The 25,355-nt window shown below is 41.8% G+C and overlaps 1 protein-coding gene across 2 annotated transcripts in view; it reads right to left on the reverse strand.

Annotated features, from left to right (window-relative positions):
* The window catches only part of LOC307101438 (calcium uniporter regulatory subunit MCUb, mitochondrial-like), a 78,312-nt gene that overhangs the window by 13,687 nt on the left and 39,270 nt on the right, over window positions 1-25,355 (reverse strand). The window contains exons 2-3 of one of the 2 annotated variants that reach the window (XM_079774397.1): window positions 6,186-6,264; window positions 5,516-5,686 (exon numbers count right to left, since the gene is read on the reverse strand). In XM_079774397.1, coding sequence (XP_079630523.1) covers window positions 5,516-5,686; window positions 6,186-6,264 — 250 coding nt within the window. The remainder of the gene's footprint in view (window positions 1-5,515; window positions 5,687-6,185; window positions 6,265-25,355) is intronic. The other variant, XM_079774396.1, reaches the window with a different exon arrangement.

Here is a 25,355-nt window from a genome sequence, read left to right on the forward strand (position 1 = left end):
ATTTGTGTTCGTTAAAACTCGGTAGGCAAGTTACCACACACCACCACCACACAGGGCTCCCTCCCTTTCTAGTCTGGGAAAGATAAAAAGAGGCAAAGCTGCCAAAGGTGGGGGTGGCAGAGATAGTAATAAACATAATTAAACCTACGGAGTAAATCTGCATTTCTGTGGTTTATTGTATGGAGGTGGAAAGAGGTAGGAGAGAGTCTAACAGTAATTACAAATATTTGAGGAACATTTCAGGAAAAAACATCTCTTGGAAAATTTTAACCTCCGTGTGCTTTTGCACAGCTTCCCACATAGCCTCATTTGTGTTATTATACTTTTGAATTAAACTTTAATGTAACCCAGATGTGAAGAAAGCAAAGTCATTGAACAGTAAGCAAAAAGCTGGTGCTGTATAGGAGTTCCTCTTTCCATCATTACTCCCTCAGGACAGTGATATAAGTACGTCACATCAAGTCCAGGATGAGGATTTTTTCCTGGCCTGGCATTTGCTTGGCTACATTACCGTGGAGCTATTTCAGCTTCATTAGTATGTGTGTGACGGCAGTGATACTGCCAGTAAAATCAGGAAGACCCTGGTCGCCTGCCTCCCGTCTGCTCCTCTGTTGTTCTTTTGTTCCAGAGGCAGCAAGTCAAGTCTGCACCTGCGTCTGTTCCTGGACTTTGGCTGTCTGTGTTCCTGTTTATCAGCTGGGGTGAGATCATTTTCTGAGGAACTGCCAAATAATTCAACCCACACCATGGGCAAAACTGTGAACACACTTTTCATGCCCAAACGAAATGCAGGCAAATTCCATCCACTGAGCCTCGTTTTATTTATTTTATTTGGCACACTGCTTTTATTTATTTTTAAATTTAAAACATTAAAAAATGTTGACATTATTGCAGGTGTCCCCATTCTCTCTCTGCTTTGCCCACCCTCACCCACCTCTACCTTCCTCTCCCTTGGCCGTCACCCCACTACTGTCTGTGTCCATGGGGTATACATATATGTTCTTTAGCTAATCCTTTCACCTTTTTTATTCAGTCACCCACACCCGCTCCCCTCTGGCACCAGCCAGACTATTCCATGCATCCATGCTCCTGGTTCCATTTCATTCATCAGCCTATTTTGTTCATTAGATTCCACATGTCAGTGAGATCATATGGTACTTGTCTTTCTCTGACTGGCTTAGCATAATACTCTCCAGGTCTATCCATGCTGTTGCACAGGTTAAGAGTTCCTTCTTTTTTGCAGCAGTGTAGTATTCCATGGTATAAATGTACCACAGCTTGTTCACCCACTCGTCTGCTGATGGGCACTTGGGCCGTTTCCAGATCTGAGCTGTTGTAAATGGCGCTGTTATGAACATACGGTGCATATCTTCCTTTTGATTGGTGTTTTGGGATTCTGAAGACATATTCCCAAAAGGTAGCTCCATTTTTAATTTTTTGAGGAAACTCCATACTGTTTTCCACCAGAGCCTCTTTTTAAAAAGATCGAAAACACAATAGTTTTATCTGATTTTGCAAGTGTCATTTAAAAATTTATGTTTAAATGACTTCAGAGCTCCTGTTTTTTTTTGTTTTTTTAATCCTCACCCGAGGATATTATTTCCATTGATTTTTAGGGAGAGTGAAAGAGAGAGACAGAGCGAAATATAGATGTGAGAGAAACATATCGATTGGTTGCCTCTAGCACTCACCCTGACCAGGGCCCAGGCAACCGAGATACATGTCCTTGACTGGAATTGAACCCGGGACCATTCAGTCCGCAGGCCGATGCTCTATCCACTGAACCAAACCAACTAGGGCAAAATGACTTCAACTCCTTAAAGTATCACTATAAAAAATTTAAAAAATCAAACTGCATATGATTTCTCAGTTGAAGTACTACATTATCCTTTATACTAATGTAGGAACAGCAAAAGGCTGACATGGAATACTTTGAAGGAGCTAATAATGATAAAGTGTTGAAATTTTCCCCCTATTCCTGAGCAAGTATCGATTTAAACCCCAATAAAGTGTTTTCACTCAACCCAAAAGTCCCCTTTCTCCAAGATTTCTAGTCTTTTTCTTTGTGCTTTATGTTTCAGAGCTGCTCAACTTATTTTTATTAATAAGCAGGGTGCACAACCATCCTTGCTTTAACCTCTTTATTTCATTCATTTAACAAGCACTTGTAGAGTACATACTACCTACCAGGCAAGCACTGTGCTCAGGGTTTGCATCTACCTGCTCTCAGAAGCTTAGGAAGGCAAGCCCTGTGGGGGAGGTCCATGGGTGTTCACTGGACCTGTGACTGGGGGGAATGTCTGTCAATTTCAGGGATGGAGTATTAGGCCATTGTGACCATCGGACTAAAACCCTACTCTCTGATTCTGGTTTTACCAGGAAAAAAGCTCCCTTCCAGTTAAATCCAAAGTCCTTACAATAACACTCAACAAGGCTTTCCACACTCTGCCCCTCCTCACCTCAGGGCCTCTGCCTGGAGACTCTTCTCCTACCTACAGAGCTCTCTCATCTCTTCCAGGTCTTCTTCAAATGTGACCTTAGCAAGCCTCCTACCCCAGCACACACATACACACACACACTCTCCCCACCTCACTCTGCTTTATTTTTCTCCATTTCACTTATCTAATACTAGAGGCCCGGTGTACGAAAATTCGTGCACTGGGGAGGGGGGTCTCTCAGTCCAGCTTGCCCCCTCTCACAGTCCAGGAGCCCTCAGGGGATGTCCTACTGACAGCTTAGGCCCGCTCCCCGCGGGAGGCGACTGGGCTGATCAGGGGAAGGCACCGCTCCCATCACCACGCTGCTGCTGCCACTGCCAGCCGCCGCACCTGCCAAGGTGTTTTCATCAACACAGAGTCCAGTCCCTTCACCACGAAAAAATGACTTTCTTTAAGCATTTTCAAGATGTCTCTTTCATAGGATATGACATCTTTCTTTTCTTTTCTTTCTTTTTCTTTCTTCCTTTCTTCCTTTCTTGCTTTTTCTCCTTCCTTCCTTCCTTCCTTCCTTCCTTCCTTCCTTCCTTCCTTCCTTCCTTCCTTCTTCCTTTCTTTTTTTCCCTTCCTTCCTTTCTTCTTCCTTCCCTCCCTCCCTCCCTTCCTTCTTTCTTTCTTTTCCTCACCTGAGGATATTTTTTCATTGATTTTTAGAAAGCGTGGAAGAGAGAGGGAAAGACAGAGAGAAACATCAATGTGAGAGGGACACTTCGATTGGTTGCCTCCTGCATGAGCCTGACCTGGGCCCTGGCCAGGGAGGAGCCTGTAACCTAGGTACATGTCCTTGACCAGAATTGAACCCGGATCCTGCGGTCCACAGGCCAAGGCTCTATCCACTGAGCCAAACCGGCTAGAGCAGGAAATGACATTTCTTAGCCCCTCCAGCAGCGAACCTTCGTTTTTTCCTCCAGGAGTGAGGTGGAAAAACCCTAGACCACCTTCTTGAATTCTTACTACCCAAGTTACCAAGAACACTGTGAGTGGCGTACCAGGAGCTTAGACAATGAGCGGTCAGAAAAGGTGTTTCCTCTGCAGCTCACGTGCAGAGGCGGGACTGCTGGTGTGCCCCGGCTGGCAGGCCCTGTTCTTTCCGGGCCTCCCTGCAGCCACGGCGGCTGGCAGGCCCTCTTCTCTCCGGGCCTGCGCCATCTGTGGCTTGCCTCACTGCACACGCAGTCCCCTCCCACCCACCTGCACACGCAGCCTCCTCCTGAGCGGTCGTGACATTATGGCGTCCTGGACAATTTGCATGTTACCTCTTTATATATATAGATTTTATATATTTTATTTTTTCACCTTGTTTCTTTAACCCTTTAAAATGTATACTCCACAAGAGCAGGAGTTTTTCTTTGCTCTACCTCGCACATCTAGAATAGTGCATGGTATAAGTTAGGTGCTCAATAAATATTTGTTGAGTAATTAATCTTGATTTTTCCAACTTCTATATCTATCCTTTATTAGTTCTGAACTTGGCTAGGGGAGAAGAATGTTTATTTCCTTTCCAAAACTGTACCAGTATTCAACTTTTAAATAAGCTTATTCTAAGCATGGAATACTACCATAAAATAACAATGCCAATTTATTCACTTATAAAGAATAAACAATCCTATATTCTATTTTAGGGGCAGTAAGTCTAAGGCCATGTCAGATCACAAGGACATAAAATCTACATTTTAAATATGTTTTTATTGATTTCAGAAAGAGGGAGAGGGATAGAAACATCAATGATGATGTTCTGCAACCCAGGCATGTGCCCTGACTGGGAATGGGACTGTGACCTCCTGGTTCATAAGTTGACGCTCAACCACTGAACCACACCGACCAGGCTAAAAGCCATATTTTAAATTTAAAATGTCTAAATGATTAACCACCTATGCTGGTTTTTAAAACTATGTAGTGCTCGCTTTGGCAGCACACAGACTAAAATGGGAATGGTACAAAGAAGATCAGCATGGCCCCTGCACAAGGATGACACACAAATTCGTTAAGTGTTCCATATTTTAAAAAAGTATATTCTTCCTGAGAACCAATTCTGTCAAAAAACATGCTAGATTGAAAGTGCTCTATAACTAAGATAAATAAAGTATTTGTGTATTTTAATTGTTCACTGGATTATTTTAATCACTGAAACCACATTTTTAAATATTATTCAAGTTTTGCTGAAAATTACACGCTGATGACTGTGTCACTAAAATTTTCTCAGGGCTGAGTTTTGGCTCAAATAAACTCATAAAAATTCAAAAATAAAACAAAATGAAATAAAATTTATTCATGGCTAAGTTTATGAAATAAGTAATCGAAACTTGCACTAAATTTATTCAATAGTTACTTTGTTTAATATTATGATTCTAAAAGGTCTCAGTGAAGACCAACCATTTATGATATAAAGAATCATCTCAAAAAATTAAAAATGGAACTGCCTTATGACCCAGCAATTCCACTTCAGGGAATTTATCTGAAGAAACCCAAAACACGAATTTGAAAGAATATATGCAGCGTTATTTACAATAGCAAGATTTGGAAGCAGCCCTAGTGGATCAGCAGATGAGTGGATAAAAAAGTGTGATATATTTATACAATGAAATAGTACTCAGCTGTAAGAAGAAAGAAAATTTTACCCTCTGCAACAGCATGGATGGACCCAGAGATCATTATGCTAAGTGAAATAAGCCAGTCAGAGAAAGACAAGTACCTGTGATTTCACTCATATGTGGAATTTAATTAACTGAACTAGCAAGCAAAATACAAGACAGGCTCATGGATAGAGAGCAGGCAGACAACTTTAGTGGGGAGGTGTTGTGTGGGAGATGGAAGTATTGAGCCAAAAAAGAAGAGGAAGAACTCATGGGCATGGACAACAGTGTGGTGATTGCAATGGGTGGAGGTGGAAAGTGTATAGTTGGGATAAATGGTGATGGAAAAAATAATTAAAGAATCAATTTCTTTCTTAAAAAGTAAAGAAGCAAAACAAAGGAAAAAGAGGGAAAAAATGAAGTTGAAAAAAATATAGATATATATACCTGTTGTGAAGATGGCTGCATTTTTGACACCTTTATCTTCATTTTGTAGGTCCTGAAGAAACGAACCAACTGTTGATAACATTGGTTTGACTACAAATTGACAGCGTTCATTTCTGGATGGTAAAGTGAGTGTTATCAAGGGAAGGCCATGTCTATAACTAACTGTTACTTCTGTTAAGAAAAAAAAGACAATATAAAAATAGATAAATTTTACTTTTTATAAAGATAACTTTAAAATCAAAACCTCTAAAAGGAATGCTTAGCCATGTATTCATAAGCCTCTGAATTCCTGTTATCATCTGCATGGCTCCTATAGTACCTTCACCATACGACAGTTTACACGATTTCCCTACCATTCTATGACGTTTTATCATAGCCTATATCACACTTTATTATGATTATCTTAGAGTCTTCCTAGGTAAAGAGTTAAGTTTTTGAGGGAAGAAACATTTCTCATTCATCTGCAACTGCTGGGGTGGGAGTTTGCCAAAAGACATCAGAGATGTCAGGGGAACAGAAAAGGGAGGAACTGAACAGAGCCAGATGCAGGGTGGCATGAGGTGGGGGAATGCAAGAAAAGTCTGTTTTGCTCAAAACTCACACTCTCATTTGATTTGGAAGAATAGCAATAAATCAGCATAGGAATCAAAGAAGTGCTCTGAAAGCTTACCATCAGGTGGCGCCACTGTGCTGTAAAAATGTGCTTGATAGCATTTCAGACTTCCACACAGCTTCACACACAAAACCTGTAAGAAAGATAATTTTTTTCTTTTAGAAAAAGTGGGAAAGTTGAAGTAAGTACCTTTGCCATAAGATTCCTTTTAACCTTACAGGGCAAGCATAATGAAAAATCCAGCTTCCTGCGCAAGCCTGGGTCCGCCCTGGAGGAGCTCCCTCGCCTTTCTGGCCGCAGGGCTGGCTGCCTGCTACCAGGGTGAGCTGCAGCACTGGCACCAGGACCAGGTTCTCACCTCGGGGTGAGGGAACGCTGAAAAATCCTAGAGTGCTGAGAGAATTTTTAAATTTGGTTCTTCCTTTTAGGAGATCATCTGAAATAAATGGATGCAAGTATGTTCTAGGTATTTGCTTCTCCAAGTTGGGTCCCTGGGCCAGAAGCATCAGCACGCCCTAGGAGCTGATTAGCAATGCAGATGGTAACGATATAAAGAATCATCTCAGACTGATTGGATTAGAATCTGCAGTTTAACTAGATCCCCAGGTGATTCTCCTGCTCAGCAGACTTTGATAAGGGCTGCTCTTGGTAGGTCTGTGTTGTTGATTTGGTAGTCACTAGTCGCATGTGGCCATTTATATTTAAATTAATTAAAATTAAGTAATCCTAAAAATTCAGTTTCTCAGTCACCTTAGCCAAATTTTCAGTGCTTCATAGCTCTTTGTGCAGAGTGGCTGCCGCTGGACAGCACAGGAAGAGAGCATTTTCTTCATCACAGAAAGCTCTGCTGAGTCTTCTGGTTTCTACTAGTGCCCTGGTGCACGGATTCATGCACATTGAAAGGAAATTAATTAGAAGGTGGCCAGCGGGGCAGGCCTGGGTGAGATGGGCCAGACATGCCCTGGAGCCAACCTCCCGCGTCCCTCCCCGGCTGGACGCACCTGGGGCAGCGCTGCGGCTCAAAGGGCATCTGCAGAGTGAGCGAGGGCCCTCCGGCAGGTGAGGTTCCTCTGCCTGGCCTGCGGGGGATCGGGCCAAAACTGGCTCTCTGACATCCCCTGAGGGGTCCCAGATTGCGAGAGGGTGGTTCTCAGGTGATGCACCCCGGAATCGGGCTCCCTCCTCTCTGGTTCCGGGCGCATCACCTGACAACCGCCGCTGCCAAGTCACCGCAGCTCGGCAGCTCCTGCATTGAGCATCTGCCCCCTGGTGGTCAGTGCATGTCATAGCTACCGGTCAGACGGTCGAACAGTTGGATGGTCACTTAGGCTTTTATATATATAGATAGATAGGGCTTTTAGCTTCTTATTTTTACTTTCCATGAAAAAGTTCATTCTATTCTTTCTGCTTTTCTACTATTTTAGAAATCACAAATTAAGTAGTTTCCTTTACATGTTTAAAATGATGAATAAGTAGTTAAAAATGTGTTCACTGCTACAAAATGAAATAATGACACTGACTCAAATAATGCTCCATTATGCTCAAAATCAAAGCAATCCCATCATAAAACAAAACATGCAAATACTTGTTTCTAGTATTAAACATACCTAGGCAATTAGTTTCAACAAAATATCATCTATCTCATTAAAGCTGTTCATTTGAATTTTATTTCTAAAACTATAACTCACTACTACATGAGAAGGAAAAAAGCTGATTATTTCTTAGAATAGATGCAACTCTCAAAAAAAAATGTAGAAGTTCTCCAAGTTTGATTACTTTTAGTAAAACTACATGAAACAGAAAAATATATCCATTTGAAAATATGTCAGAATTAATTCTCTACCAAAATACGTCAGAATTAATTCTCTACCAAAATCTCTTAAAATATTTAATGATATAAATTATTCTCCATGTATAAAGGCTAAATATAAACATGTAGGGGCTAAAAGTTAAAGCCCCTCCCTTTACTTCTCCACAATCCCTAACTTTCCCCCCTGAAGTAATCACTGTTAGTGATGACAAAGACTCTCTTCTTGGCCAAATCTGACTCAGGTCCTGTAAGCTTCACTAAGCCCCATCCTTGGGCATGTCCTCCAAGAACCCAGTTTCAGCAAGAATCCTGTCAAGTTGGTTTAGCCAGAACCCTCCATACCTGATCAAATTCTTCATCCTCCACCATCTCGAAAGTATTATCTGATCACCCTCTGCCTTCAGCAAGAATCCTGTTAGGTCAGTGTAGCAAAGATCTACCAAACCCCACTCTGCTCCTCAGATATAAATCCCGACTTTTCCTTGTTGTATTTGGAATTGAGTTGAATCTCTCTCTCTCATTGCAAAGTCCCCCTGTTGTGGTCCCCCTGAATTAAGTCTACCCTCCTGTTCTACAACGAGTGCCAGGAATAACTTTTTCTTTGGCAATGGCTTGATGTGCATCCTTCCAGATTTTTTTCTATCTACTACCACCTTTATATATGAGTTAATGTCTATGCTGAAGTCTGTATAATGCTAAAGGTATTAAAGACAGTTTATGAGTCAGGTTCCTAGATAGCAATAATGATAATTCCTCATCATAAAGTACTTATCATTTAATGTGAGATGAAGTTTCTGATCTACTATCAAGGAAATCATTTTAAGATGCACCCTTTTTGGGTCTCAAAAGAACTGTTGGCCCAGAAAGAAACTCACTACAGACTGATTCATTTGCCTGTCAGCATAACCATTATTGCTTTTCTCATTTTCGGTTCTTATAAGTGTATTTCTAATAGCACATGATCTCACTCATCTAGGGGAAATAATGAACAACATAGACTGATGAACAAGAACAGACCCAGAAACAAGGAGGCATGGATCAGACTGTCGGGCCTCAGAGGGAGGGTAGGGGAGGGTGGGGGTAGGGGGGAGAGATCAACCAAAGGACTTGTGTGCATGCATACGAGCCTAACCAATGATTAAGGAGAGCAGGGGGGTGGGGGCATGCGTGGGGAGGGGTGTGGGATGGGAATGGGGGGATGAGGACAAATATGTGATACCTTAATCAATAAAGAAAATTTTTAAAAAATTAATAATAATAATAAATAAAAATAAAAAGAATAAGACAAAAAAAAAAGATGCACCCTTTTGACAACCAGTGTTATAGAGACAGAAAGACATGAGCAGAGCAGGGACAATGGGCCAGGTGCAGAAACTCACCAGGGCGGAAAGCCCTGGATGCCTAGAAAGGGGCAAAGCTTGGAAATCAAGGACCTTGTAACCTTTTTCTCCCCTAGCATATTGCTGGACATGGGATTTAGATCCTCTGACCTTTAATATCGCTGGTCATGTGGTTTAGACCCCCTGACCTTTTCCTCCCCAAAGATAACATCTAGGCCTCAGTTGTATTTCAGCTCCAGGCCCAGAAAAGCAGCAAAACTAGACAAGTGACTCAGTGACTGCCTCAGGACCAACTACATTTACTAATGACTCCAGCCCTGGTGCCGACCAATCAGTGGAGAACATAACCCTGAAAGAGCACACCTGGAAAGCTGATGTTATATTGAGACCCTCCCAAGAGACCTCTCCTAAGATTTCCACCTACAAGAGAGAGAGATAAACACCCTCAACGCAAAGGACTCATTCTTCCCTCCCCCTCAGGCGAGCATGCCTGTGCCATCCCCTTTCCCCTCACCTCCCCACACAGGTATGTATCCCCTAAACTCTAATAGGCCCCACAAGACTTGCAACCAGAGGAGCAATGGGCACCAGCATTTTGTTCTGGGCTAAACCCCTAACCTATCTCCAAGGTCCTCTTTGCTCTGACTTCCCAGTGAGCCAAAGCAGCCCCACCTAGGCTCTCCTGTTGCTTCTTCTATGCCCTTCCTTAGTTCACTGTTCTAAATGTGTTTTTGTGTGGCCAATAAATTCTTGCTTATTTTGCTGCAGTTTGTCTCTTGATTGAACTCTTTCCTTCAAGAAGACAAGAACTGAGGTCTCGTTGTTTTTCTGGTAATACCAGGAAATGCTGAAAGGCAGAGTGGCCAGATAATATTATCAGGGCTTTCTCAAGCATTTGTGTGACTAACAATCACCTGGAGGGCTTGTTTAAACTCAGATTCCTGGACTCCACCCCCAGGGATTTTTGTTCTAATAAGTCTAAGGTAAGAGTGTATAGAATTTTCATTTTTAATAAGCCCCAGGATTACACTGAAGTTGAAGATGTGTAGACCACATTACGAGTAGCTGACCCTCGATAGCTTTCAAGGCACTTAAGTTTCTGCATTTAATTCTATATTTTAGTGCTGGGTTAAGGGTTCAGGCCTTCAAATGATAGTATCAGGTCAAAAAGCTGGCTTCCCTTTCATCACTATCTTTCCTAAATACAATTCTAGTCACTTCACACCCCTGCTTAAAATCCCTTAGCCTTATATGAAGTAGAAAGAATAAAGACCCCAGGGTTGAAAAGAAGGGGATTCTAAATTTAATTCAGCCACTTAACAGCTGAGCCATTCCAGATAAGTTATAAGAGGGACCACTCTGTGCTTCAGTTTTCTCAAGGGTTAGGTGAGGATAGCAACATCTATCTTGTAGAGCTGATGTAAAGATTAAAACAAAGCATTAAGCAAGTGCAAGGCATAACACATGCCTAATGGCTAACTCACCTCCCAGCTTTATCACTTACTATTTATTCCATGCAGTAGGAACTTGGGCCCCAGGCAAATGTGCTTTGTGTCATTAAAGTGCTTTCTTTATCTACTTCTACCAAACAAACTGTTATTCTCTCAAGGTCCAACTCAAGGATCTTTTCCTCTTTCCTGCTGGCCATGACAATCTAGTGCAGTGATGGGCAACCTTTTGAGCTTGGTGTGTCAAACTTCGCCAAAAAACTGAGCATAACTCGGGTAGTGTGTCACTTTGAGGAAAAAACTAACTCCAAGACTCTAGTCGCAAATGTTTCATCCTCAGGAGCAGCAAATGTTTCATCCTCGGCATGTCATCAGAAATGGCTACGCATGTCAGTGCTGACACGCGTGTCATAGGTTCGCCATCACTGATCTAGTGGAAAATGTACAGGCTTTGCAGTCAGAACTAAGATGGGATTCCAGCTTCAAGATATACCAAGTACATCCTGACCAGGTAGCTCAGTTGGTTAGAGGATCTTCCTGGTATGCCAAAGTTGTGGGTTTGATCTCTGATCAGGGCACATACAAGAGTCAAACAATGAATGCATAAATAAGTAGAACAACAAATCGATCTCTCTCTCTCTCAAATCAATAAAATAACTATTAAAAAGATGTACCAGCTACTGTGATCTTTGACAGCCAGAGGGTTCAGAAGAAATGGGTTGTGAGAAAAAGAAGGGAACATGTTGGGGTGGGGGTGGAGGGTGGGCTATAGATAGAAGACAACAACAGAGAAAATATTAATATGGGAGAGATCTGTTTGAGTTTCAAAGTAAAAGGACAGCAGCCATTAGTGGAAAGGAGATGTATAATGATTACACATTGGGGCCAAGTAACAAGATCAGGTTGCTTCTAGAGTGATGTCACCATTTAGATTAAATACCTTTTTTTATTATTAAGAAAACAAAGATGCAATTTCCACTCAAGATTAAGGGACCCCCTGTGCTCCATGCTCAAAAACAATGTATTTCCATGTCCCCAAAACAAAAGAGAAACACAATGTGATAAGCAGGCTCAACTGGACAGCCAAGGGGGTTCTGGGTTCTGCAGGAAAAAAGAAAATGTTTCAGTGGAAACTTATGCATTGTCCACAGCACATGTTTCCAAGTGATCACAGTTTATCCCTGTTCATTGGTTTGGAGGCATTTTGCAACTATTTGTTAACTGTAGGAAACTGGTAGGTATGTAAATTCTGTCCAACCTGGTAGTGATCTAAGGGACTTTCTCCCCACTGTGGAAATACCAGTTTTATATCCTTTTGCAATTCATCTTAACATTCTTCTTTCCATATAAATTTGTGCTGTTTTATTTTTCCTTTTAATTGGATATAACATCTGCTTGGTCCCTTCATATTATAAGGTTTGGATAGAAAAAGGAGGTCTATAAGAAATCTAACCAAAAGTAATCTTAAAGGGTCATAAATTTCTACCTGGGCAGGTCACAATGAGTAGTCATGCCTCAGGCATATACCCTCTTTAGTAAATGGTTTAACTTTGCCTTAAACTAGCCCTGTCCATTGAAATGCCTCTTTTTCAGACCACCCTCAAAAGAGAACACAATCCTGTTAACTATCTTGTAATCCAATCATAGAGAATTTCTGGCCTTCCTTCCTCCCACTTATGTAATCTTCCTTACCTCCCCTTCTTAATTCCAAATGCATAAAAGAAGCTGCAGACTGTCATTCTCAGAAGCAAGGCTACATTCTTGCATCCACCTCCTCCCTGCTGTTTTCACATCTCAGGGATAATTTGCACCAAGGAGTTTCTAGTTAGTAGAAAGTTCCCTTTCCTCTTCCCCTTCAAATTAGCCTCTTTTCATAACTTTTGCTCTAAGCATGCTTTACAGGCTTGGGAAAAATACTGATAAGACACCTCCTCAGTACTGCTGGACTGTCTCTTGGAAAGCAACAAACTGTAACTTTTTAAGACAACCCCAGATATCTACTCAACCTCAACAGAATTCCCCTGCCTTCATTGTCATTTAGCAACAGTCTCTGCTTAAAAGAGCAGGCTACTCTTTATTGCCTGCCCTGTATTGACTAGCTCTCTTGGAAAGGATAATAAACTCCCTCTCTGCATCTCTTCTTTTAGTTGTGAATTCTTTCACAGCCCACATCAATGGCCAAACCCTAACAATGACCATCTACAAGCCAAGGAGAGAGGCCTTAGAAGAAACCAATACTGCTGACATCTTAGCTTCCAGAAACTGTGAGTAAAAAAATCTGTTTAACCCTCCCAGTCTGAGGTACTTTGTTAATGGAAGCCTTAGGAAACTAACACAAACATCAAGCTATAAAGTATTTTGGTAAATAAACTACTTATTGTTTAAAAATTTTAGACCAGTTTGTGTGTTAAAATGAGTACAAAAATGCTAAATACTATTTGGTATATTATATTCAGTGGACTCCTACAACATATGAAAATCCCTGTCATGTTCAGGGGAAGGAAAAGATAATGAAAACCTTGAAACTTTGTCTGAAAAGCTATCCTATCTAATAAAAAGGTAATATGCAAATTGATCGTACCAGCGACACACCCACAGGCCACACCCACAAGCCAATCAGAGCAAGTATGCAAATTAACCCAACCAAGATGGCTACAGCCAGAGAGAGCAAGGTTTCCCAGGTAATAGAGCAAGCCAAGCTTTCCTCGAGCTGTTGCAGGCCTAAGCCTCCACTCAAGCTACAAAGTTTCAATTATAGAAGGTAAACAAATTCAAACAGAAATGGCGGCAGAACGGAGCTTGAGAGAGCAAGCCAGGGTTGCCGGCGGCAACAGGGGAAGCAAAGCTTTCCACACACCCTGTCCGGGCCCAGCCTCCGCTTAAGGCTACAAAGTTTCAATTATAGAAGGTGAATTAACCACAACAGAAATGGCTGCCAGCCACGGAGGGAGCAGCAGGCTTGGCTCCACTCCAGGCTACAAAGTTTCAATTGTAGAAGGTAAATAAATTCCAGATACCAGGGCCTCCGTTTGGGTTGCCAGGGGGCGTGGGTGGCCTGCAAACTACCACAGGCCCCTTGCTCAGGCCGCCCCACACCCCAAGGGAACCCCCACCTGATCCTGGACACCCTTCAGGGCAAACCAGCTGGCCCCCACTCCTGTACCAGGCCTCTATCCTATCTAATAAAAGAGTAATATGCAGATTGACCATCACTCCAACACACAATATGTCTGCCCCCATGTGGTCAAAGATCCTGCCCCCATGTGGACACAAGATGGCCACCACAAGATGGCCAGCAGGAGAGGGCAGTTGGGAGGCACCCGGCCTGCAAGGGAGGGCAGTTGAGAGGGACCAGGCCTGCAAGGGAGGGCAGCTGAGAGGGACCAGGCTTGCAAGGGAGGACAGCTGGAGGTGATCAACCCTACAGGAGAGGGCAGTTATGGGTGACCAGGCCGGCAGAGGAGGGAAGTTGGGGGAAAACAGGCTGGCAGGGGAGCAGTTAAGCATCAACCAGGCTGGCAGCGGAGTGGTTAGGGGGTGATCAGGCTGGCAGGCAGAAGCGGTTAGGGGCAATCAGGAAGGCAGGCAGGCGAGCAGTTGGGAGCCAGCAGTCCTGGATTGTGAGAGGGATGTCCAACTGCCCATTTAGGCCCGATCCCACTGGGGGTCCCAGATTGGAGAGGGTACAGGCTGGGCTGAGGGACAACCCCCCTGTGTGCACGAATTTCGTGCACCGGGCTTCTAGTCCTATATAATAAGTGTCCAGTTGTCCATTCAACCAATCAAAGTGTAATATGCTAATGATATGCTAAGGCCACTCAACCACTCACTGTGACGTGCACTGACCACTAGGGGGTAGATGCTCTGACCAGTAGGTTAGCTTGCTGCTGGGGTCTGGCCAACCAGGACTGAGTGAGACTGGCCAGACTCGCACTGGAGCCCTCCCGCATTCCTCCCTAGCCCCATGCCTCCCTGGTCCCGATCGTGCACGGGGGGGGGGGGGGGGGGGGGGGTCCCTCCCTCGGCCTGGCCTGCGCCCTCTCACAATCTGGGACCCCTCAGGGGATGTCAGAGAGCTAGTTTCGGCCCAATGGTGGAACAGCTGGTCGTTATGATGCGCACTGACCACCAGGGGGCAGATGCTCAATGCAGGAGCTGCCTCCTGGTGGTCAGTGCGCTCTCATAGGGGGAACACCACTCAGTCAGAAGCTGGGCTCACGGCTGGTGAGTGCAGCAGCAGTGGCAGGAGCCTCTCCCACTCCACAGCAGCACTAAGGATTTCTGACTGACGGCTTAGGCCCGCTCCCTGGCCTAAGTAGTTAAATATGTGTTTATGTTAAACACTTAAGGACAGGAAACCACTTAGTCTGTAGTTTCTAAAGTGGTAGAAAAGAAGAAAGAATAAAACAGACTATTTCATGAAAAGTAGAAAAAAAGAAGCAAAAAGCCCTATAGAAACCAGAAAACTTTTTTGAGAATAAAGAAAATAAGCATCCTCAATCCCACCAACCTGAATTCTTATGCCAGCCTTTATATATATATACTAGAGGCCCAGTTCATGGATTCATGCATCGGTGGGGTCCCTCGGTCTGGCCTGTAGGGAGTGGGCCGAAACTGGCTCTCCGACATCCCCTGACGGGTCCTGGATTGGGAGATGGTGCAGGCTAGGCCAACGGACCCCACTGGTGCATGATAGGGGCAGCGGAGAGACTGCGGGAGGGCTCCAGGACGTGTCCATGTCTGGCCCATCTCACCCAGTCCCCATCAGCCGGACCCTAGCAGCAAGCTAACCTACCGGTTGGAGCGGCTCCCCGTGGTGGTCAGTGCACATCATAGTGACTGGTCGAATGGTCGAATGAACGGTCGGACACTTAGCATATTAGGGTTTTATTATATAGGATGGCTTAAAAGATCATAATGGATTATTTGAGAGCTGATTATTAATGTTTTATAAGATTTACCTACCTGATTAAAAATGTCTCATTATTTTAAGTTATTTTATTTAAACAGCTCTATAACCATTTATCCTATGGGTATACCAGAATCTACTTACTATTGTTGGGCATTACCATTTTATATACTACTTCTACATATTTTTTCTAGTTGGAAATGAATGCATGATCATTTTAGAAAAACCATAAATCACATACTCTCAAAATAAAAAATAAAAATCGCTAATAATGCCATCATTTAAAATTATTACAGTTAACAGTGATGTATACCTTCCAGTTTATTTTCTATGTACTGTATTCAACTTTTTACCATTACAACTAAACTGATTCTAAACATCTTTGCACATAAATCTTTGTTTGCATTTTTTCCTTTAGGATAGACTGCAGGATGATTCAATCATAAAGTTGTAACAATTTTAGGATCCTAAAAATGTATTTTCAAACTTCTTTGGGGAATATTTTCTTTTCTCTCCCTCCCCCTTTTAAAAATATATATTTTTATTGATTTCAGAGAGGAAGGGAGAGGGATAGAGAGATAGAAACATTAATGATGAGAGAGAATCATTGACCAGCTGCCTCCTGCAGGCCCCCCAACACATGCGTGCACACACACATTGGGAATTGAGCTGGCAACCTGGGCATATGCCCCTCACCAGAATGGAACCCGGGACCCTAGGGACAGGAATATTTTCTTTGCTTCATGTTGCTTTACTCAATACAATCCCAGATTTGTAGTAGTCTGCATCTAACCAAGCAGATTTTCATAAGGTTCAGAATCAAACAAAGACACATTTTGGCATCACGAGCAACAAGCTTCCTGCTGAAGACTCACCCTGACAGGCCACAGGTATCTCAACACCTCTTTACCTGAGTTTTTTCTTGTTCCTCCATAGACCTGAGCCTCTCCTTTATTCCTTACCTTGATGAACTGGTAGACCAGTAGTTACAATTGAACTGTCACTGAGGCCTACTGATTCTATTTCACACAGAGCCCTCAAATTCAACCTCTCCTTTCTAGCTCCACCTCTACTGCCCTAGCTCAGATCCTCACCATCTCACTTAAACCACTGTAACCGCTTCCTCACTGGCTTCTCCCACCAATCCAGTCCAGATTAAGATCTATTCCAATCTTCTAAAATCACACAAAGCAAACCATTTCTAAATTTAAAGACCTCTACTTGCTCTCCCTTGCAAAAAGACCAATTCCAAATAAAACTTTCCATGAGTTGATTCCTGTCTACTTCCCCAGCATGATTCCTTATCATTCTCTAGCACCACCTACCTGCCAATCCTGTATTCAGAGATGCCAAACATATTGCAATTTCTTGAACTTGGCACATTGTTGCACAATTCCTTGCCTTTGTACTTATGCCCACCCTTGCCTGGAAGCCCTGTCCAGTGTACCTATGTTTCATGGTCAACTCTTAATTCATCTTCCCACCATAAAACCCACAGTACTAGCACCCTTTTGATGAACTCTTCTGACTTCTAGATTTTAAATCTTCCTATCAAAATCCATTTCGTAGCACACACAAATACTTCAGTCTCTCTCAGGTACTACATGAATCATCATTGTTGAAATAAATCTTTTTGATCTAGGCATTCGAAGCAGTTAATCCACAACATGACTAAAACAGAAGTGATACATATAGCATCTGACTAGTAACCGACAATAGCTTCCACATCTCAGCTATCTGTCTCTCAGCCAGGTCACATTTAACTCCCTTCTAAGCATTTGGCATTTAGGCCAGTCATTCCCTCAGTCTCTGGAGACTGACCTCAGCAGGACCCCTGAAATTATATTCTGGTAAATATTTTTTTCATCCTTCCTTTTTTCCTTCCCTTCTTCTCTCCTTTTTCTCATTTCAACAAGGAAGTACTTTTGAGAGCAAATAATGAAGGATCACAATCCAGAGAGAAGATATTAGACTAATTTGCTTGTCCACTCTAGTCTGTTACCAACATATTGAAATATTAGAACATATTGGCTTAAAAGTACATTATTTATAATTAATAAATGGGAAGTCAGAAGAGTTCATCAAAAGAGAGCTATTTTGGGCAGTTAGATTTTTTTTAACAGAAAAGCAAAATAAATGATAAAAGCTTGGAGCTCACTGTGAGGTTCTATAAAAAAATCATGACACACCACAGGGTGGAAAACTAATGAACCCAAGAACAAGCTTCAAAACAAAGTAATAATGATCTAGCTAAGGGGTTTACTTGCTTGGTTCACACATTCCATAGAACTCCACATTAAGTGGTACATAAAACAGGGTTTTAAATTATTGAGTTTTTATTCATTTTCTATGCTTATTATTTTACCCATTTCCTTCTTCAGTATTTCTTCTGCATCCTCACTCCTTCCTTATGTGTTAAATTTTGTTCACTACAGCTTTTAATAGTGCTTTCAATGACAACCTATGTATGGGTAGTAAACCCTCAATATCTGTTAATATATTCTGTTCTTTTCACTGTTGAGTTTAATCTGTTTACATTTATTATTTCAGATAAAGTTCGATATCTGCCATCTTATTTTGTGCTATTTATCCTGATTTTCCTTTTGCTTCTTTCTTCCTTTTTGTCTTCTGACAATTGAACTAATTGTTTTTTATATTCTTTCACCCTCTATTAATTTGGAAGTACATGTTTGTTTGTTTCTCTATCCTTTTACTGTTTGCCCTTGTACATTTTGAAATATTCTCACTTAGCTTAGAGTGTAAAGTTAATTTGTCTACCCTTCTACTGAACAATGATAAAGATCTTAAGTTGCATCAATCACCATTAAGAAGGAACTATTTTTACCTTATTTTTTGGAATTCCCCAAATTGTCATCATGACTATTGGTATATATAGTTATTACTTGTTAGATTCACCTGTAAGATTTCTAACTATTTTGCTCTCCATTTTTTTTTTTCTTGCATCCTACTTTCTTTTGTGTTCAATTTTATTCTTCCAGAGAACTCTCAATAAGACTCTTTAAGTCTCTCGGACTTTATTTTGTTGAAATGATAGTTTATTGGATATAGAATTCCAGATTAATTATTTCCACTCAGACCCTTGAAGACAATCCTTTGCCTTTTGGCCTATGTCAGTGGTCGGCAAACTCATTAGTCAACAGAGCCAAATATCAACAGTACAACGATTGAAATTTCTTTTGAGAGCCAAATTTTTTAAACTTAAACTTCTTCTAACGCCACTTCTTCAAAACAGACTCGCCCAGGCCGTGGTATTTTGTGGAAGAGCCACACTCAAGGGGCCAAAGAGCCGCATGTGGCTCGCGAGCCGCAGTTTGCCAACCACGGGCCTATGTTAACAAATCTTCTGTAAATTTAAATATTTTCTCCCATCTTTCTGCTTCTGGGGTTCTATTTTCACCACAGTGTGTCAGGTACAGATTTAATTTTATTTTTTCTTCTTAAAGCTTCTTCATTCTAAGGAGTCACTCTGAAAAGAGCACTCATGGCGTGGGAAGAGGGGTGGCCTGATAGGGGGAGTCTGACTCTCAGTGTAGCCGGAGGGCATCCATGCATAGGGGCAGCCGGCATGGAGTCTCAGGGCCTGCACATGGGGAGGAGGGTGGGGTGGCAGAGCCTGAATGGGGGAAAAGGGCTTCTGATGAAAGGTAGGCTCAGAACAAGGTATTAGAACCCAAATCCAGTGAGGAAGGGGAAATGGTGGTGGCACAGATGACAAACTGTCACACATAGGAAAACTGATAAAATATATCAAGAATGGAAGTCAAATGTATCCTGTTAAAGAAGGGAGCTACCATATGGCACCAAAGAAAATAAGAATGAATCCTGTAGTACTGTAATGGAAGTACTGGTATGAATTTGTGGTTTTTAATATGTAAAATTATAAGCAAATATAAATAAGTGAAACAAGATAAATATCACTTTTCAAAGATGCAAATGTTTAATGTATATATGTTTTAAATTTTATATATTTATATTTTTATACTTATTATGTAAATGTACATACTCTTTCCGAGGGGACCCATGAGCAGTAGCACTTCCAACAATGAGCATATCTAGCATCCAGATATTTGCTTCTAAATACCACTCTCATCCAGAAGGAACCAGAGCTCCTTGGAGAAATGGCTAATTCCAGGAATGGGGCATAAGGACAACATAAACCTGGAGCATCTTGCTTTACTAGAGAGCAAGAAAGTGCTCAATGAAGGACAAGAGACATAGCAAAAGGATTCAGAAGCAGTCTCAATAGTTAAAACTGGAACAACTTGAGCATTAAAATAAATGATAACAACAGGTTGAAAAAAACAGGAAATATGTAGAATTATGCACCTGAAACCTGTTATTAACTAGCATCATCCCAATAAATGCAATAAAAAGAAAAGATATAGGAAACAATGATTTCATCCTAATATAATTAAGTAAATAAAAAGTTTGAAAATGCACTCATGAAACAAATTAAAAAATAAATAAATCTGTACTAATAAAAGGGTAATATGCAAATTGGTCAGGATGCCCTCACAGTAACAACCAAACAGCAGGCTGCATGGGGCGAGCAAGCTGGGGGGGGGGGGGGCAGTGAGGGGCGACCAGGCCAAGTGGGGGGGGGGGTAGTTGGGAGCAACCAAGTTGGCAAAGGGGGGCAGTTAGGGGCGACCAGGCTAGTAGAGGGGGGCGACCAGGCTGGCAGGGGGAGCAGTTGGGGGTGACTAGGCCAGCAGGGGGGCAGTTAGGGGCAACCAGGCTGGCGGGGGGGCATTTGGGGGCGACCAGGCCAGCAGGGGGGGCAGTAAGGGGCGACCAGGCTGGCAGGGGGGGCAGTTAGGGGCAATCAGGCCAGCAGGCAGAGGCAGTTAGGGGTGATCAGGCTGGCAGGGGGGCAGTTAGGAGCGATCAGGCAGGCAGGCAGGTGATCAGTTAGGAGCCAGCAGTCCTGGATTGTGAGAGGGATGTCCGACTGCCAGTTTAGGCCAGATCCTCGGGATTGGGCCTAAACCAGCAGTCAGACATCCCCTGAGGGGTCCCGGATTGGAGAGAATGCAGTCTGGGCTGAGGGGACCCTCCCCCCAATCCCCGCACGAATTTCGTGCACCGGGCCTCTAGTAAATAAATAAAAAGTTTGATAAGGGACAAGATAGTTACATCGTTTTAATATGCCTCCACACAAAAGCATTAACACCAAAGGAAACAATAGTAACTTCAAAGGGAAGAAGGCTGGCAGACACCAGACTTAGTTAAGTGATTAAAATGAACATTATCATTAGTGGGGAAAAGCAAAACCCTGCAATGAAAAATAATACATGCAAGCATTTTGTGATATTCCTGACAATGGTGTATCATCTGAATCAGACCACAAGGAAGTGCAGACAAATCCAAAGGGAGACATTCTACAAAATAACCATAAGTCTTCAAAGGAGTGAAAATCATTGAAAGTCAAGAAAAGAATGTGACTGTTCCAGATTAAAGGAGACATGACAACTACATTCAACTGTGATTCTGAACTTGGAAGGAATAAAGAACATTATGGGGGGGAAAGGCAAAATTTGAGTGAGGTCTAGGAATTAGATGGTAGTGTTATCATCGTAATTAGCTAGTTTATTAATATTAATAATAGAAAGAAAGCAAAGGGGAGGCCAGATATTATAAGCATGGCCATCTGGGCAACTTCACCAGGAAACTACAACTTCACGCTCCCCAGGGAACCACAGGTCCATTCCCTACAGATCACTGGGGAAGGGTCAAACAAAGGGGAAGAGGAGTACATCCGCAGTGAAGTCGGGGTGACACAGGGAAGGTGTTTGTCAGTCTAGCCTGGGAACAATGGATTGGCTAGGGGGTGGACTCCATCAGAAGCACGCAAAATCTTTGAAAGTTAAAATCCCAGACAAAGAGTTCTAGTCTACTATTGCTTTAGGTCAGCTATTTTCAACCCGTGTACTGCAAGAGTTTTTAAAGCATGCAATACCTGACTATGTAGTCAGGGGTACTGACATCTTTTCCCTTAGATTGTCAAGTAAAAAACTGACAACAGCCAACACAACAATAGCCATCTGGTATGAGCCATAATATATAGGTCATATAATAGAGTTGCATCTTAATGGTCATGTTCATAATAAGGTTGTGTCATAGGTCTAGGTTAGAGAAAAGCTTAAGCTCTTAAAAGTTCTCAAGAGGACAGACTGAATTTTAATTTAGGGGGGATCAAGAAGGAAACTCGATCTAAATTTATCTGAGACCCTACCAAACAGCACCCACAAAGAATCTTCCAGCAACAAGTCCCAAACCGCTGCTCCACCTGTCTCACCCTCTGCTGGCTCCATGCCTTTGCCCTCAAATGCCCTCTTCCTAAGCTCTATCCTATTAAAATTCTAGCCACGAAGCCAAACAAGTGTGCTGTGGTCAGAGCCAGGCTGCCTGAGTTTGAGTCCTGCTTCCATCTGCAGGACCCCTGCCCAGGTTCTTAACCCTTCTGAACCTCACCTTCCTCTCCCTCTGCCTCAAGAAAACCCCAATTTAAAAATCATTTTCCCCTCCATATCAGCCCCTCCTGACTCTTCCCCATCTCAGTATCCCAACAAGTACTATTTCTATTAAAAATGAAACATCTCTGAAGTCACACAATTGCTTTTCAAAATCCTAAAGTTCCTTTAAGATCTTTACTCCCAGTAAGTTTTCCTTAACACTTTAGTTTCCATCCATTCAAAACTCTTTGTCAATAAATAATTTGGTTATTTAACATATTTCATTTCAAATTTCATAAACATTAGCTTTTATATTCCTTATTACTTTTGTTTAACATAAACTTGGTTGGCCTGGCCAGTGTGACCAGTGGTTGAGTGTCAACCTATGAACCAGGAGAGATCACGGTTTGATCTGGTCAGGGCACAAGCCCGGGTTGCGGGCTCCATCCCCGGCAGGGGTGTGCAGGAGGCAGCCGATCAATGATTCGCTCTCATCATTGATGTTTCTATCTCTCTCTCCCTCTCCCTTTCTCTCTATGAAATAATTTTAAAAACACAAAAAACATATTAACATAAACAAACTTGTATTATTATATACCACTGGGTGTGGGAAAAGTGGGGGAACATGGAGAATTGATTTTTGTCCCCCAATTCTTTAAGTTGTTTACAGTAAGCACATATTCCTTTTGTAATTGAAAAACATATATTAATTAATAATGCCATTAATCCACATTTTTTTATGTTCATGTTTTCTATGAATCAACTACAGAGATACAAGTACATTGAAGTCATTTCATTGTTATTTAACTCTGGTAGTGACATTATAGTTTTGTTACTTGGCATTAAGCAGAAACAAGTATAAAATGATAATGCTCTATTTATGTACTCTGCCCCTTATTTTATTATGGTACTGTAAAGTCTGGAGGAATAAAATTTATTTCTTCTGTGTGCAGCTACTATAGAACATTATGTTCCTTTCTCTCACAGTATTATAATAAATACTGCCAGTTTAAATTCACATATTTTTTCTCCTCAGCAATTCAAAGTGCGATAAAGCCTTCACTCCATCGATCTTGCAACATTTCTGCATGGTATATTAGCCTTGTAGTAGTTTGATATCAGGCAGTGTGATACCTCCAACTTTGTTCTTTCTCAAGACTGCTGTGGCTCTCTTTTGTGGTTCCATATAAATTTTAAAATTATTTGTTCTAGCTCAGCCGATGTGGCTCATGAGTGTCAACTTATGAATCAGGAGGTCAGGGTTCAATTCTTGATCAGGGCACATGCTCAGGTTGCAGGCTCAATTCCCAGTGGGGGGCATGCAGGAGACAGCAAATCAATGATTCTCATTACTGATGTTTCTCTCTCTCTCTCCCTCTCCCTTCCTCTCTGAAATCAATAAAAATATATTTTAAAAAATATTTTCAAAACTTTTTTGTTCTAGTTCTGTAAAAAAAATGCTATTGGCATTTTGATAGACTTTGCATTGACTAATCTATAGACTGCTTTGGGTAGCATGGGCATTTTTAAGGATGTTAATTCTTCCAATACATGAGCACAATATATCCTTTAATTTGTTTATATCTTCTTCAATTTCTTTAGCATTTTATAGTTTTCCAAGTACAAGTCTTTGACCTCCTTAAATTTATTCCTAGCTATATTATTTTTTGATGCAATTGTAAATGGGATTGCTTTCATAGTTTCCCTTTCTGATAGTTAATTATTGGTGTATAAAAATACAACCAATTTCTGAATATTAGTTTTGTATCCTGCTACTTTATTGAATTCATTTATTAGTTCTAACAGTTTTTTGGTGGAGTCTTTGGGGTTTTCTTGATATAGTATCATATCATCTGTAAATAATGACAGTTTTACTTCTTTCTTTCCAATTTGGATGCATTTTGTCTCTTTTTTTATTATTATTGATTTTAGAGGGAGAGAGTAAGGGAGGGAGAGAAGGAGGGAGGAGGAGAGAGAGGGAGGGAGGGAGGAAGGGAGGGAGGGAGGGAGGGAGGGAGGGAGGGAGGGAGGGAGGGAGGGAGGGAGGGAGATAAACATTTGCTGCTCCACCAGTTATGCACTCATTGGTTGATTCTTGTATGTGCCCTGACTGGGGATCAAACCCACAACTTTGGCATATTGGGGCAATGTTCTAACCAACTAAACTACCCGACCAGGGATTTTGTGTTTTTTTCCCTTGTATGATTACTGTGGTTAGGACTTCCACTACTATGTTGAAGAAAAGTGGTGACAGTGGACATCCTTGCTTGTTCCTGATCTTAAGGAAAAAGTATTTAGTATTTTATCAATAAGTGTGATGTTAGCTGTGGGTTTGTCACATAATGGCCTTTATTATGTTGAGGTATATTCCCTCTATTCCCACTTTGCTGCGAGTTTTTATCATAAATGGATGCTGGCTTTTTTGAAATGCTTTTTCTTCATCTATTGATATGACCATATGATTTTTATCTTTCATTTTACTTATGCGATATGTCACATTAATTGATTTTCAGATATTGGACCAGCCTTGCATCCCAGGAATAAATTTCACTTGATCATGGTGTATGATCTTTTTAATGTATTGCTGAATTTGGTTTACTAATATGTGGCTGAGGATTTTTGGCATTTATATTAGTCAGGGATATTGGACAGGCCTTACTCTTGACCTGTTACTGGAGTTGATGAGCCAGAAGGAGTCGCTCTGCACACCTCTGCTGTGGGGTTCCAGAATTTAAATTTGCATTGGTGTTAGAGGCTATCAAAGCATCTGTCTGGCACTTGCAGGACCTGGGCACAAAAAGTAAAAGAACAGAATGCTTGGTAGTTGACCATGAATTTACCTAGCAGTGCCTAGAACACTGACCTCAGGGACATCAGGCCTTCCTAAAGGCCTCAGAAACTATCTGATGAGAAACGAAGTACGAAGTATTTAAAGGCACAGCTAACTTGGGCAGGCAGGGATGGGCATCCAAACTTCATTTAATACCTATGTGATCTAGGTACGTTAACTTCTCACAACCTCAAGTATCCTCGTCTATACAATGGAGATAACCTCACAGGAGAGTACCTCACAGGTGGACATAAGCATTAAAGATGATTAGGCGTGTGAAGTTCTTAGCACTAAGTCAGTGCAACAACATCACGATTGCTCTTTTATTATGATTACTGAAATTTCTCAGGCAGAAGCAACATGACCCCAAAACACAATCAGAGACTAACTCCAGTGATGACTTAAAAGCTTTTG

This window comes from Cnephaeus nilssonii (assembly GCF_951640355.1).
Source record: "Cnephaeus nilssonii genome assembly, chromosome: 1".
Lineage (NCBI taxonomy): Eukaryota > Metazoa > Chordata > Mammalia > Chiroptera > Vespertilionidae > Cnephaeus > Cnephaeus nilssonii.